Source organism: Rhinolophus hipposideros (genome assembly GCF_964194185.1).
Source record: "Rhinolophus hipposideros genome assembly, chromosome: 9".
In the NCBI taxonomy this organism is placed as follows: Eukaryota; Metazoa; Chordata; class Mammalia; order Chiroptera; family Rhinolophidae; genus Rhinolophus; species Rhinolophus hipposideros.
The window spans coordinates 21,304,555-21,320,185 of record NC_138055.1 but is presented as its reverse complement, the minus strand read 5'-3'; the positions used below and the strand labels follow the sequence as shown (position 1 = coordinate 21,320,185).

At 36.2% G+C, this 15,631-nt stretch overlaps 1 protein-coding gene across 1 annotated transcript in view; it reads left to right on the top strand.

Annotated features, from left to right (window-relative positions):
* Positions 1-15,631, top strand: part of CFAP54 (cilia and flagella associated protein 54) — a 249,277-nt gene that overhangs the window by 173,214 nt on the left and 60,432 nt on the right. The window contains exons 50-57 of the mRNA XM_081060278.1: positions 464-543; positions 2,048-2,217; positions 6,629-6,734; positions 8,696-8,843; positions 9,660-9,817; positions 9,985-10,164; positions 10,268-10,394; positions 14,410-14,580. Coding sequence (XP_080916404.1) covers positions 464-543; positions 2,048-2,217; positions 6,629-6,734; positions 8,696-8,843; positions 9,660-9,817; positions 9,985-10,164; positions 10,268-10,394; positions 14,410-14,580 — 1,140 coding nt within the window. The remainder of the gene's footprint in view (positions 1-463; positions 544-2,047; positions 2,218-6,628; positions 6,735-8,695; positions 8,844-9,659; positions 9,818-9,984; positions 10,165-10,267; positions 10,395-14,409; positions 14,581-15,631) is intronic.

Below are 15,631 nucleotides of genomic sequence, written 5' to 3'. Positions count from 1 at the left end.
AGATATTTGAGAATTGTGGGATGTGCTGTTTCAAATGGTCTTACTCTCTGCTCTTGGACCAATGAGTTTGTGTAAATCAGCAGAACTGATGCTTCCAAGGAGATCTCATTGAAATATAAATATCTGGATGACCCAAAATACTTTGAAGACCTTAAGGGGTTCTGGAATTCCAGGGGAGGAACCAGTACTTTATATCAGTAGCTGGTCACTCAAATAACATCATTAAGCATCCAAAAGATCCTTCCAGAGTTGTTTGATTTGCTGTAAGAATCAGTCTCTGTCTTCTAATGTGTGATGTTTACGAGACTATTTGATATAGCAATATATTTCTATATATCATTGTGGGTTTTTTAGCATTAAATTTATGGACAGTTTCCCAACTAATGATGAGTTTTATAAGCTAGAATTAATATTTAAACTAACCAAGATATCCTTGGTTCCTCTAAAATTTTGTGTCTTATAGAGTTATGTTTAAAGGATGATGGAGGCTCATTTAGTCGTCCTACAAAAGTGAAAGATGACTTTACTCTTATCAAAGTAAAGGTAAGTTTCAAATTGTTTTCAAATCATGATAAATCGGTTACCAAGATGCCCACTATTAGGTCATGGACAAGCCCACTTTCAGGGTTGTGCTCGCTGTTAGGAGACCAGGTAGCTTTTCTCGCATAAGGATGGGTTGGGATGAGAGGGAGTCTACTCCTCATTAGAAAAACAGACGCCCAGACATGTCAGACTTTGACTTTCCGATTCAATTAGGTGCTGCAGAATATATGATTCTTTATTTGATGGGATTTGAATATTCCATACCCTGTTTCTCATTTCCTAATAATAATAGTGATGGAAAACAGCAACAAAAACAGCTACCATTTATTCAGTGCTTACTACATGACAGGCACGTTGCATGATTATTTGCACAACTCTATGATGTAGGTATTAATCATATTTGAAATATGTTGCACTGAACCATGAGAAAATTGAGGCTTAGACAGTAAGAAATTTATTAACATCATGCGACTAACAAAATACAGATCATGTTGTTAACCATTATACAAATTGCCCTAGAACTTGTATAATATCTACTGCTTTCTACAAACAAGATTTTAGAGACCTGTTCCTTGAAAGATTAGTTGGTTCCTGTTTATTTTGCCATGTCAGGTTGCTATTTCCTATTGATTACCCACTGTGAAATCTCATTATCTTCACATTACCAGTTAGGTGACCATAGTTTAACTTGAAATACAGTCGATCCATATTATTTGCAGATTCAGTATTCACTAATTTGCCAATGGTAAAATTTATTCGTAACCCCAAATCAATATTTGTGGCTCTATCATCATCAATGCTCTGAGTTTGTATTTCCACTTCCATACTATAAACAACTGTCCTTTTCATGGTCTGTTTATTGCCACTTTTTTGGGTGCACTTTTATGCTTTTTTACTGGTAATTTCGAGATTTAAAATTAGCCCCCAAGTGTAGTGCTGTCTAGTGTTCCTAAGTGTGAGGAGGCTGTGATGTGCCTCATGGAGAAAATAAGTGTGTTAGATAAGTTTCAGTCAGGCATTAGTTATAGAGCTGTTGGCTGTGAGTTCAAGGTTAATGAACCTATGCCATATATTAAATAGTGTGTCTTTAAACATAAACACACATTAAACAAGATTAGATATAGATCAGTTGACAAAATGTGACCAGAGGCCCCCAGGAACCTATCCTAGTATTTTCCATAGGAACAATGGTTCAATATTTGCTAATTCAGTATTTTCAGCAACGTTATTGAACAGAGCTGCTCTGAATAAAGTATGTATGAGCATCAGCTGTGCGTACAATAAAGGGTAGCTGTCGTATATGCTTAGCGTTGCCATTACTTTCCTTTTATCCTCTGTTGCTTTTTTCCTCTTCACTGAACTCTCTTCTCTGATGATGATCAAATTTCCTTTTTGGTCTTTCATTCAGTGCTACGTTTCAGTACATGACAACTAGTTGATGAATACGAATAAGACATGATTTGTATTTCTGAACTGATGTGATTGTGTGCTATTCTTTCTTTAGTCTATTTTACTGACGGAAGCTGAAGACAAGCTAAACTTCCTTGTGTTGGAGATGGAGCACCCAGACCACAAGAACTTCTCTCAGTGTTCAGTGGGCGAGCTGGAGATGGTGGTGGAGGCCAGGCTTCAGCTGGCTGCAATTGCCCTGCAGAGACACCGGGCTGCGTATAGGTGAGTCCCTTCAGGCACAGAAGAGACTTTCTTCCTCACCCGATTTATTAAATATATCTAAATTTTATTAATTCCTAGATTAATAGAACATATTTGTTTTTTATTATTTAGGGGAGTTTTCGTACATTGTTACTCTTAAAACTACAGACTGAAAAATTATGTATGTTTTTTCTTTCCTTGACTTTCTTCACAAAACTAAAATTCTATGCATTAAACTCCTTGCATTAGATTCAGAATTTAGAAGCGGAACTAATTATTTAATGGTCATTCTCTCAAACAGGCGAAGCCCATCTGTAGCTTTTGCAAGGGGGAAATCAATTCCACAAAAATCCCCTTTTGCTTTGATTGACACATGCCATCATCTCATCAGTGTGAGCCTTGACTGAAGTCCATTCCATGATTAACCATATCTATGTTTGATTGTTTTTTGCTAGTCAATATAGTTTTTGGAAATTTATTTTTTGTGGTTTCTAAGCAGTGATGAAAATCCATAAAGTCTGTTTGGAGTAGTGATTCTCAAAGTGTAATCTGCAGGTTGTCCCTGAGAAGTTTTCAGGGGGTCTGTAGGGTTAAAACTATTTTTATAATAAATCTAAGATGTCATTTGCTTTCTTCTTGTATTTGTATTTGCATTGATGCTACAAAAGCAACAGTAGTAAAAACCTTTGAATCAAAGAGGTGTCATCAACCATACTGGTAGTCATTACATACAACACTGCCACACACTTGCAATTAAAAAAAAAGCCACTTTAACTTAAGAATGCCTCTCATGAAGCATTAGAGTCTTACATTTATAAATCCCTATCCATGAATCTACTTTTAGTATTCTGTGGGAATATTAAATGGGAAATATACCTATAGCAGTAGGTATATTTCTGCTGCATATCAAAGTCTGATAGGAGCTTTTACTACATATAGAAAATAAATAATGTGAATATATATATATATATATATATATATATATATATATATATATGACTATAAAATATATAACTATCTGATTTTCTATAGAAGAATATAGAATTCTTTTCTCCAAACAGTTTCCTAGACAGCAACAGCAGCCCTAGGAAATATTTTTTTGTCATGTACCTTCATTATTTCCCCAGCTTTCCGTATGTCTTAGGCCCTTTTGGTATGTAAGATGTGAGTGATTTTTTTATTTTTTTTTAGGGAAGAAGAAGGAAACTAGAAACTAAAAATTACAAAATGGCAACAGAAAGGAGTGTCATAATAGAACTTTAGTTTGAAGACCAGATAGACATATGCAAATAATGTGCAAGTGAATCAGAATTGCTCCTATTTTAAATACATGAACCTGGCCCTTGGGACAAAACCTGCAAAAACTTTGATGTGATTGCCTTTTTGCAGCAGAGTTGTCATTTGGGGAAGCCTACTGTCAAGATGAATGAGTTTTTCTGAGGTGAACTTTACGCCCCAAAAGCTTCTGTTTGGGCGCTGCTGAAAGTGTTGGACAGTCTCTTCCCCAAATGATGGTTAGCTTGACATTTCATGATACTTCTAATAAAATTATATGTCAAGGAAATTGAAAGGCACCTTCCCTAGGGTGACAGGTAAAGTGAGCCACATGGATTTTTAGGAGAACAAACTGACCATTTTTGTCATGAATGTTAATAAGAAATAAATGGGATCAAAGTTATTCAAACTATATTTCTACTTCTTTTAGGGCTGTCTCAGAATCCTGTCTTCTTCTTCCTCTTCTTTTTTTAATATAATTGTTCTATTCTAGTCTCCTTTTTATTTAATTTATTGTCCAAATAGGATAAGAGTTGAGTCTTTTAATTTTGTGTCAGAATGAGACTCCCTTCCTTGGGGACTTTAGACTGTTTATAGTGGGTTATCCTCCTACACTTTCTGTCTCTCAAGTGGAAAGGAGAAACTAGAAATTTTCCATTGTGCAGCTAAGCAGTGCCAGATGGATTAGTCCATGTTCATATGTTTATATTTTATTCATTAAGTTTTGGGGTCAGCAAGATTCCAAACCACCTCATTTCTCTTAAAATCAGAAGTTGAGCCCTCTAGTAGCCAACCCGTGCTAGCCTCCGAAGCCACTTGGTAAACAAAGTGCCACAGAAATGTGTTTATCCTTGAGGGAGGAAGGGTGTGGGGGAGAGAAAATTTCATACCTCAATACGTAATGAATCAGTGTTACCATTTTTTTGTTGTTTTCTTGTTTGTTTAGTTTTAAGTAAAAACCAATATATTTATATAATCAGAAATAATACCTTAGAAAATATTCTTCAAATATCTATAACATTTTAGTGATTTAGTAGAATCTTGGGAATTTAGAATTCAATAATTGCAGAAAGTTTTTGATTCCGATTAACAACTTAGAAAAAAATCAATTTAATATCCCCACCCCTCCTGGCTAACTCAATAAATAAATAGTGATAACAGCTAGTATGCACTGAGCACCATTCATTTGCCAAGCACCCCGTTTGCTAAGCACACTCCATTCTCACTAGAATGTCCATGAGGGCCGGGACTGTATCCATAGACCTTAGATTTATTCTGGCTCGGTACTCAATACGTATTTTTGAACAAATAAAAGAATAAACACCTCATTTAATCCTTACAATAATCCCATTTCAACACTCTGGGAGCCTGCAACAGACTATACATTCTCCCAAGCATCTATGGACACTGACAAAGCTAATCATATATGGGCCAGAAACCTCAGTAACTGACCCAAAGGGGATGGCGTACTGACCGTAGTCCAGGGATGAGGGAAGCCTCTGGAGTGTGTATCTGGAGAAGTGACGTGACCTGATTTACATCTTGATAAGATCACTGTGATTGCCCTGTGGAAACCAGGACTGCAGGGCTAACAGCCATAGCTGGGAGACTGGTCAGGAAGCTGCCCGTCATTCATCCTGGACATGATGATGGCGTGGACAAAGGCGTTAGCACGGGAGGAGGTGAGGTGAGGAGCTGCTGGCTGGTATCAATATTTTGAAGGTAAAGCTGACAGAACTTGTTGATGAGTTGAATATAGAATGAGTCAAAGAGAAAGCAATGGTGACTCTGGGCTCTGCCTGTGGGATGGAGGACAGAGAAGAGCACTGGGTTTGGTGGAGAAGGTGGAAGAAAAGGAATCTGCTTGTAACCTATAAGTTTCCTAGGGCTGCCATAACAAAGTACCAAAAATCAAGTGGATTAAAACAATAGAATTTTATTGTTTCACAGATCTGGAGGCTAGAAGTCCAAAATCAAGGCATCCGCAGGATCATCCTCTGACAGCTGCAGGGAAGAGTCCTTCCTTGCTTTCCCTAGTTTCTAGTTTGCTCACAATCCTTGGCATGTTTTGGCTTGTAGAGGCATCACTCCAGTCACATGGCCACCTTCTCCCCATGTGTCTTCACATCATCTTCCCTCTGTGTATGTCTGTTTCTCTGTTCAAATTTTCCCTCTTATAGGGACACCCGTCATATTGGAATAGGGTCCACCCTAAATGGCTTCATTTTTAACTTGATTTCCTTAGATAACTACCATTCTGAGGTATTAAGGTTAGGATGTCAACATACCTTTCTTTGGGGGAGGGGGGACATAATTCAACCTACAACACCTATTAAATGTGATTGTCTATTAACTGTTCAAGTGGACATATCAAGTGGGGAATTAGCTATATGGGTATACTGTCCATTTGGCTTTTGCCCAGTCTTCGTATGTTATTAATAACACCGTGATAACCATATTCAGATATATAGATTGTTCCATATTTTGAATTTTGTTTTGAGATAGATTTTCAAAAGAAGAAGCCTCTTGATACATATTTTTAAATATTTTGAAAAAGTGTGATGTCAATTATAAATTTATCATTTAGGGAAGGAGAATGTGATGGTTTAAAGTGCAGACAAATTTATATACAGAATAATAGGAAATACGAAGAATTCCCATTTCCTAGATTCTGTTTTCTTAATTTAGTACATTTCCCTTCTGGTACTGTTAGAAACTGATCAAGCAATAATTTAGCTTTAGAGTTTCCAAGTGTTTAGCATTAAGTAACATAGTACTATAACCTCAAAAAGCTAGAGAATCACATTCTAACATATATAATATACATATGTGCTCATTAATTAGGGAGATTGTCAGCAAATTTTGTTTTAGATCTTGGAAACTTTCATTTATTTATTCTTTTATTCACTCACTTTCATTTAAAAATATTTTTAGCTTCTGTTATGTCCCAACCTCTAGATTAGCTATAAAGCAATTTACAGGCAATTAAATAGTGTAATAAATACTATTGCACGGTTAAGACCAGGGTACTATTGGGGCGTATAGAAGGGGTACCTAACATGTTTGGTGGAAGATGGGAGTGTGGGAAGAGCCTTAGGAAACAACAAAATGCCACAGTGTAATACTAATAACATTAAAAATATATTCTCTGTTTTAGTGCTGCAATAGTATTTTCCATACTTAAACTTCTCCAGGATTCAAAACTTTTTAAAAAGAAGGAAGTACAACCTGAAACAGAAAGTTGCATCTCTCCTAGAGCTTCTGTATGTATGAATTCAATGTTTATCCTTATAATATGTATTATATAATAATTATGGCAAGCTAGAAAATCATCTAATTAATTAGTTGTATGAACCAAAAGCATAAAGTAGAAAAAAGCATTGAATTCAGAGTACAGATATCTGTGGTTAAGCCCTGTTTATGCTATTTATTAACTGGTATATTTTCGGCAAATTCCTTAAACTTTAAAAAATATTTTAATTAAAATTTTTAATTTAAATCTCATTTGTGAACTGATGGAATTGGATGTAATAGTCACTAAAGTCCCATTAGATGTATCATTACAGTATTCTAGATCTGATTTCACTAGCAAATGAAGTTGTTTCACTTTATTTTGCTCTTCATTTCACTTTTCAGTTATTACTTCAGCATTACCAGAATGACTCCAGTGTTATTTCCTACTTTGGATTTCTCAGTTAGATTCTTCCACATTTTAGCTCTCAAACCTATTTGACAACTGGTGTTGTATATTTGAACTTTTATTGGATTTTGATAAGATCAAGTAATTTAATAATATAGTATTGTTTAGAATTAAAATATAAAGATTCATCACATAGACTCCTTACTCATTATTTTAAACTTTACTAATAAAATTGTTAATATCTACTGTCGTTACAAATAAGTAAAACTAATTGTCCTAGAGACTCATTTCTTACTCTATTAAAAACAATAAAAATGCTGAAAAGCAATCTATTTCTAAAAATTGACTTAGAAGAATGGTTGTCAGTTGGGAGCTATTTTGCCTCCCCGGGGGACATTTGGCAACTTCTAGGGACATTTTGGTTGTCACAGCTACCGGAGGTGCTACTGGCATATAGGGCATGGAGGTCACCGACGTTGTTCAGTGTCCTATAATGCACAGAACAGTCCCCCATGACAGTTGTTTGCTCCATGATGTTAGTAGTGCCAAGGCCGAGAAACCCTGATTTAGATGGTGACTTGGTTTTTTAATGGCAACGGGGAATGTAGGCACTAAGACATTAAGGTATGTGGGTGGGCATTTTTTCTGTATTGCTAATCTAAATACTAGACTCCTCCATTACTTGCTGTGCCTGGTTGCTGATGCATTGGACATGATGAGCCGTCAGAGATGCACAGAAGGAAATTCCTAGAACAAGTGGGCGTTGCTCTAAGTGACTTTAAAGTTCCCAAATATCTAAGTAATGTTGATTACTGCCTATGGAAAAAGCTCCCCCTGGAAAAAAGCTCTCTTTGCACTGCCCTTCAGTAGCTCTGGACACTGGTCCCCCTTTGTAAAGTATAACAATGAGGATAGTAAATCAATGATAATATGTGTTTGGGATGTGAGTGCCATACAGCAGTTTGACATAATGGATTAAGACTGGCGGCTCTAGATTTGGAAAGACACAAGTTTGAATCCCACCTCTGCCAGAATATGATGGAGTTTAAGCAAATAGTTAACCTTTCCAGGTCTCAATTCTCCCATCCGTAAAACAGAAATAATAATAACTCCTCTTGGGCTTGTCAGGAGGATTATATGAGATAATGTGTATAAAGCATGCAGCACAGTGCTTGGCACATAATAAGCACTCAAGAAATATTAGCCAGTATTATTTATTATTATTCAGTCTTTAAAATGATGTTTACAAAATTTTTTGAAGATATGGAAACTACTGATAACATAATTTGCCATGAAAAATTCATACTGCAAAACTATTTTTCAACAATGAGTATAGAGAAAAAGAAAGGCTGAAAAACAGTATACCAAAATTTCAATAGAGGATTGTAGGATTATGGGTGATTTTATATATTTATTTGTTTGTGTATTTTTTATGTTTTATAGAATGTAGAAGAATAATTTCTAAGATTAAAAACTTAATGCTATTAAATGATATCAGATGCTTCTTTTAACTTACATTTAGCATTAGGCTAGAACTTTGACATTGTTAAATGGAAAGATAACCATGATTTTAACATTGTTTAGGCCACTGAAAATAAAGACGATAATGAGTTTTTAGATCCTATTTCACTGAATTCTCGAGAATATTTCAACATTCATCTGTGGTTGAGGTGCCGCTTAGCACTGGTGACTGCATTTGTTGCACAGATCCGTGGCATTGGAATCGTGAAAGGTACAAATATCCTATTTTCTTCATCAAAGTTTTTATAAAAAACTGATTAGATGTAAGTCACAGATGTTTTATTGGGATATATTTTATTATAGCCTTAACATTTTATAACTTTCTAGCTTGATCTGTTTTCAGAATAAAAAATTCGGGGTACTAAATAAGGAAAAATCATTTTCAACAGTGTCTTGTGCCACTGAAAATGGCACATATGTTACCGATGTGTGCAAGGCCACCAAGGAAATTTCAAAATACTAACGTGCAGGACTCACTGTCCCGTCGGAAGGCAGCATAGTGTAAGGAGTCCAGAGCACAGTCTTTGGAGCCACCCACCTTGGGTTCAAATGCTCATATCACCACTTCCTTGTTGTATGATCTTGGCCAAGTCTCTGAAACCTGTATGCCTCGTTTCCTCGGCTGTAAGATGGAGATCATTGTACCTACTTCATAGGATTATTGTCAAAATTAAATGGGTTCAATTTATAAAGTTCTTAAATCAGCCTGGCACATATAAATGTTAGTTCTTACACTGATTAGTAGGTATCTATTTGTAAACTTATCTATCTATCCATCTCTATCCATCTCCCAAATTATTTCACGCAGTATTATTACCATTTTTGCAGCATTTGAATATACCCTAAAGTACTTCCCCCCCAATTACAACACATTTATTTTCAATGTTTCATGTAGTCCATTTGTTTTTTGTCTTTGTGTTTTCCTGTTCTATATTACACAATATTCCTGTGATGAGCATTGAGGATATTACGTATATATAATTTACTTTCTTGGTGCGTTTTAAGTAACTGCATTTGTTTATTTTAGAAAACGATATGACAGATTATGTTAGCCTCATCAATGAAGTGTGCATGGAAGCAAAAAGTGCAGGCGACAGGGAGCTACAGGCTGAATTCTTGATGCAAGCTGTAATCATTGGCCTGCAAGAAAAGCACTTAAAGGCAGACATCATAACAAACCTTCAGGTAGGAAACTTCATTCACATTGATATTTACTGAAGGATTCTGGTTAGAATAAAAGGAGAGAATTTTAAATTCCATTAGGTACTGAATACATAACAGCCAATATGGCCAGCTCTTGTTTCAGTGAATTGCAAACAGTACGATCTAAAGGAATAATTTTATTTTAATAGGCCATAATACATTTGCTTGAAGGAAGTGAGTTTATTTCTCCTCGATCTTGTTTAACCTTGGTGGGAAGCATGCTTTTGCTGGATGACTTAACAAAAGCTGAGAAATTCAAAGAAACTCCCTCTTTGAAAACAGAAAAATTAAATTTGTTGACTCAGTCTCACAACATTCTTATTGAGCAGGTAAAAGTTCTTTTGTGTCTGCAAGATTTAGAAACGTATTTTTCTTTTTTTTCTTATTCCAGACCCCGTTAGTTAATTACCCATTATAATGTTTCTTTTACAGATGTTAACTTTTGGAGAGACAATAGAATTTCTTTCATCAAACACTGCTTATGCAAGTCCATTACAGCCTTTGAAAAATGTCTATCTCCCTCATATCATGTTATTGGCCAAAACAAAAATGAGAATTGGTAAGCACACTTAAACATATATTACGCTCAAGTTACTGAGTGTAAAATTTGTATGTTATTTTCAGTCATGCTATCATATGAGTGCATTTATATGGGCAATATTTATGAATACCCAGGCTCTATTTATTTAACTGATAGATTTTGATCATTTACTAATGTGCCAGGCTGTATGTGAGGACCTGGGAAGTTATTGGAGATTAAATCAGATGTAGTCCCTGCTCTTAGTGTGGGAGACAGAAATAAACAAGTAAATAAACCTGTGTAGGAGTGGATGTTATATCACATATCACATCATTATAAATATTGTCGAAAAATAAATATTTTAATATTTATAAAATTGAATAAAATATATATTGTATAAAATAAAATGTGTATTTGATAACAACTAGACAGAAAATCAGCAAGGATATAGAAAGCTCATATACAATAGTGAATTATGTGTATGTATATAATTATAAACCGTTAGTGTTATGAAAGATGTGAATAAGATCTGCTGGAAAAGAGCAACGAATGGAGGGCTGTCCGTTTCAGTAGTGTAATTGGGGAAGGCCTCTCTGTGGAGGTGGCACTTAACCCGAGACCTCAAATGTGAGTCAGTAGTTATGCGTAGTAGAGGCAGAGGAAGCAGTGAGTTGTAGCATCTGAGGTCAGGGCAAGCTTGACATATTCTGGAACTGCCAGGAGACAAGTACAGCCAGAGCAGAGTGGGCTAGGGGATGCCTAATGGGAAGAGCTGAGCTGAGGATGGTCTATGTTTTAAAATATTGCCCTGACTGCTGAGTGAAGAGTAGATTGGAGAGTAGACTTGAGCCGACCAAGAATGGACCTGATTAGAGCAGGTGGATAGATGGATCTAGAGAACATTATGTTGAGTGAGGTGGGTCAGAAAGAGAAAGACAGGTACCATATGATCTCACTTATATGCGGAATCTAAAGAAAAAAATAAGTGAATGAACTAATCAGAAACAGTTTTGGGGACAAAAAGGAAAAAACCGAGAGTTGTTAGATGGGCGGGGGGGGGGGGCAGATAAGGGGAAAGGTGAAGGGATTAGGAAGCAGCTGGTAACCACAAGATGGCCTCAGGGTTTTTTTGAAAATGAATTTGGGGAACGTATTCAATAATGTTGTAAAGATTTTGTTGGGTATCCGATGGACATGTGTCCTATTTGGGATGGGAGACCACCTCAGGGATACTGTGGATGCCTGATCATGGCATTGTACACCAGAAGCTAAACACTAATGAATGCCAACTATAATTTTATATATATAATGTGATGGCTCGGTGTGAGGTCGGAGGGATAGTGGATGGGGGAGGGGGGTTCACAGTGTGAGGGATATAAATGATGAACGTCTAAGTATTACCTTGTCTTGTACACCTGAAACTAATAAATTAAAAAAAAAAAAAGAAAGCTTACATACAGCTCCTCAGAAACTAAGGAGGAACTCAGGGACATGTTTCGAGGTTTCTCCAGGACCTCTCTGATCTTTGACCCAAGGCTACCTGCCTCGAGCTCCAGGCTCTTGTGCAGTTCAGAGAGGGAAGAATATCTTGTACCAACTCTCTGTTCTAACCTGTATTAACCATGCCTTTTTATTTTCTGTATTTCTTATGCTTTGACATCAGGTGCCTTGCTAACCAGAGAGGAACTTTCCCTCCCAGAGTTAGCCAGTTCCTAGGAAATAGCAAACCACTCTCCTGTGAGCATGCCTTTCATATGCAAACTAACCATTCCAGAGCCCACACCATGGACCTTTATTGGGTTCCTTTATTGTCCTTTGTTGGGCTGTTACATTCGTGCCACTATTCCCCTGTCCTCATCACCCTGGGGCCAGCTATCAGACTAGTAGCAGAGCCCCCTGAAATTATTCAAACTAGCCAATCCTAAACCTGCTTAGCCTGCTTACCCTACCCAACCAATTCCTTCCCGTGAAAACCATAACAAAGGTTCTCATCCACGGTTTCCCTGGCTCCCTCCACTTCCTGACCAACCCCGGTGCTTCCCGTGTGGCCCTGCCTGGAGTGCTGTGCCCCTTCCTCCTGGGAACTGTAACAAACTATCTTTTCAATGGCAGTTGTCTCCTGACCTCTTAACTTCATCATACCTGAATAATAATAAACTCTACATTTTAAAACATTACCCCTGCCTCCTGGAACCCACTTGTCTCCTGTACCAGCAGGTGCTGTCAGCTCAGGAGAGGTCAAGGGTTGGACTAGAATGGGGAAGTTCGGCCAACAGAGGTGTGCCCCAGCCATCATCTGTCCAGAACCTTTTCCCTTATTTTTCCATCTGACTCTCCCCCTCATTATTATTATTGATCCTTATTATTAGATGATTGTCATCATCAAATGCAGATTTTATTACTTTAGGTAAATCACTTCACTTCTATGTAGTTGAATTTCCTTACTCAGGAAATTACGCTGGCCTAGCTGATCTCTAGAATTCCTTCCCACAATCTGATCCCATGAAAGCTATTTTTCTGCATTTTTAGTCCACGGTTTGTTATATCCTCAGTATATTTAATTTCTACAAGAGCTTAAAGTACAGATTGTGTTAAATTGTGCAGATCTTGTTAAATCAAACGTATTCTCTGCTCTCCTGCCTTACTAATCTTGAAGATGTGTCACCATTCAGTAGCAATACTGTTACTATTTTTTAGACTTACTTGAAGCAGAACAGCTTGCTTTCTTTTATATTAAATACAGACTTAAAAAACATAACCAAAAGCAGCTTTTTTTGTCAAAACAATGTCAGTTTCACAACTTTTTTTCCACAGCATTAATGTTTATTGAAAAAAGGAGCACTTCAATATTATGAAGCATGAAACACTTGATGTGTTCTCCACAGTTTTCCTTTTTAGTGATAATATAGACTGCGTTGCAAGAATAGAGCCACATAAAAATCATTTTTTAAAAATCATTTTCTTCTTGTGAAAGCATCAGACAGAAAAAAAAGCATTTTCAGATTATTGTTATAAAATAAAAAATAAGCATCACAGTTATTTAAGATTATTTTTCCCATTAATGACTGAAACTTGAGCTTTCTTATTAGATGAAAAAGTCAATTACTAATTGTATGATAGGCGTGAAGAAAGTTGCAAGGATGATGCTGAAGAGTGGGAAGATAATGGAGAGCTGAGCCAGTCACCATCTGTCCTCAAAGAGTTATTGTCTAGTTAGGGAGACAGAGAAAAAATAAAATAAAATAGTCAATAATTTCTGTAACAGTTTCTTTTCTAATTTTAACAAAAATCTAGAAGACAATTTAGGTACCATTATTATATATTTGTACTATGTTACGTAGTACTGCATTATATATGGTATGTAGATAGCACATATAGTACATACATAAGTGCCTTGATGACATGAAGATACTTGATATTTTGTCTCATTAGTAAACAGCTGTAGTATAACATGAAACAATAATGAAACATAAAAATGGGAGATGTATTGAAATATAAAGTTGTATTGGACAAATGATACCCCCATATCTTTCTAATCACTCTTGGTAATTGTTGGGGTTAAGAGCATGGACTCTGGAGAAAGAAGTCTGCTCTAATTCCCATGAGTAAGTCATTTAACTTCCATGTTTCAGTTTCCTCTCCCATCATGTGTGGATAAGAAACGTATGTACTAATCTTACTGGTTTGTTTTTGGATGAAACAAGTGGAATATGTAACACTTCCAGAGGTTTCCCTGTCTTAGGACCACAGAAGTTGTTTTGTAGAGCATTATAAAAATCTCAGAACTGACAGAGTGACTTGAGAGATTATCCTTTCTTTTAAAAATGAGAAAATGTTGAAATTTATCAAACATAAATTTTCAAAGGGCTATTGTTACAGTTCATTGAAATATTTGGGTATCGAGTTTCTTTCAAAATTTTCTTAGATGCTAAAAACTAAAGACCACCAGTTTCTTAGTAGGTGCCTTACTGTGAGAACAGTCTAGTAACTTGGAGGCTTATTATGATCACTGTATGCTTTATTATTCCCTCATTATCCAACTGTCTTTCTTTAGGACATACAGTGGCCAAGCAAGTGTACTGTAGTAATAATATAATGAAAAGTAAAAAGAAGGATCCCTCAAAGTGGTTTCCTGCTCTTCAACTTTTTGAAATAGCATTGAAACTCTGTAAGATATCAGCAACAGAAGAACATGAGGTGGAAGCTGAAATCCTTTTTCAGAAAGGTAAGATGTATTTGGGGCCAGAACTATGGCAAAGTTTGTGGAATTGTTTTCCTATTAACTAACAATGGGTTTCTTGAAAATCTGGTTACTGAGTATAAAAAAATATAGATTTTTACAAAGGCTTGGTGATGACAAACACATTAATACCTCTGCCAAATTCAGTTTTAGATAAATTATTTTAAGTTTACATCTAGACAGAAGAAAGAAAGTACTCCTTGGGTTTTTTTTCTAATTATAGTTGCCCCTCCTTGGTTTCATGTATGACTCAAAATTGTCAGCATCAGACATTGAGCTATAAATAATGTTACTTAAGTAATGCCTGGAAAATGCTTTTTTTTCTGCATCATTTCATTACTTAGCTAAGCATTTTAGTTCGTTTGCAGAAGAGGCATACCCATTAAAATTAAATTGCTACAGCATACCTATATTTATAACTTATATACAACACATATTTGCATAACACATTCATATGATTTTATTGTGGCCGTTTTATCCATGAGAAAAACCATGATGGTGATGAGTGCTATCATTTATGGAGCATCTGCTAGATGTTAAGCACTGTTGTTAGTGGTTTACTTCTCATACTGCTAATTCCTACAACAGCTCACGTGGTAGGCATGGCCATTCCTGGATGACAGACAAGGAAAACAAGGTGCAGTCTAGTTACATAACTTTTCATAAATCAGCAGCTACCAAATAATAGTGCCAGATGTTAAGCTTGGGTAGCGCTGTGCCTTGTCCACATGATGCATGAATCCTTTTTATAGTAATTATCGGATTTCCCTTTCCTGCCCTTTCTGCTGCTACAACAGTGCCATTCCAGCACCGCCCTTTGAAGGTTGCTGCTCACCATCAGGACTGGAGCTGTGTGAGAACTGGAGTATTTGCATCATCCATCGTGGTTTACAAGCCTCTGCTGACTTTTAGGACTTTTTGTTTTTAGAGTTATTTTCTATGATAACTATGATAGTAGACAAAGAAAAGAGAAAAATGGGTGTAGAGAAAAGTAATGAGTACCTCAGGAGGAAAGGGAAGCGCAAAATAAGGAAAT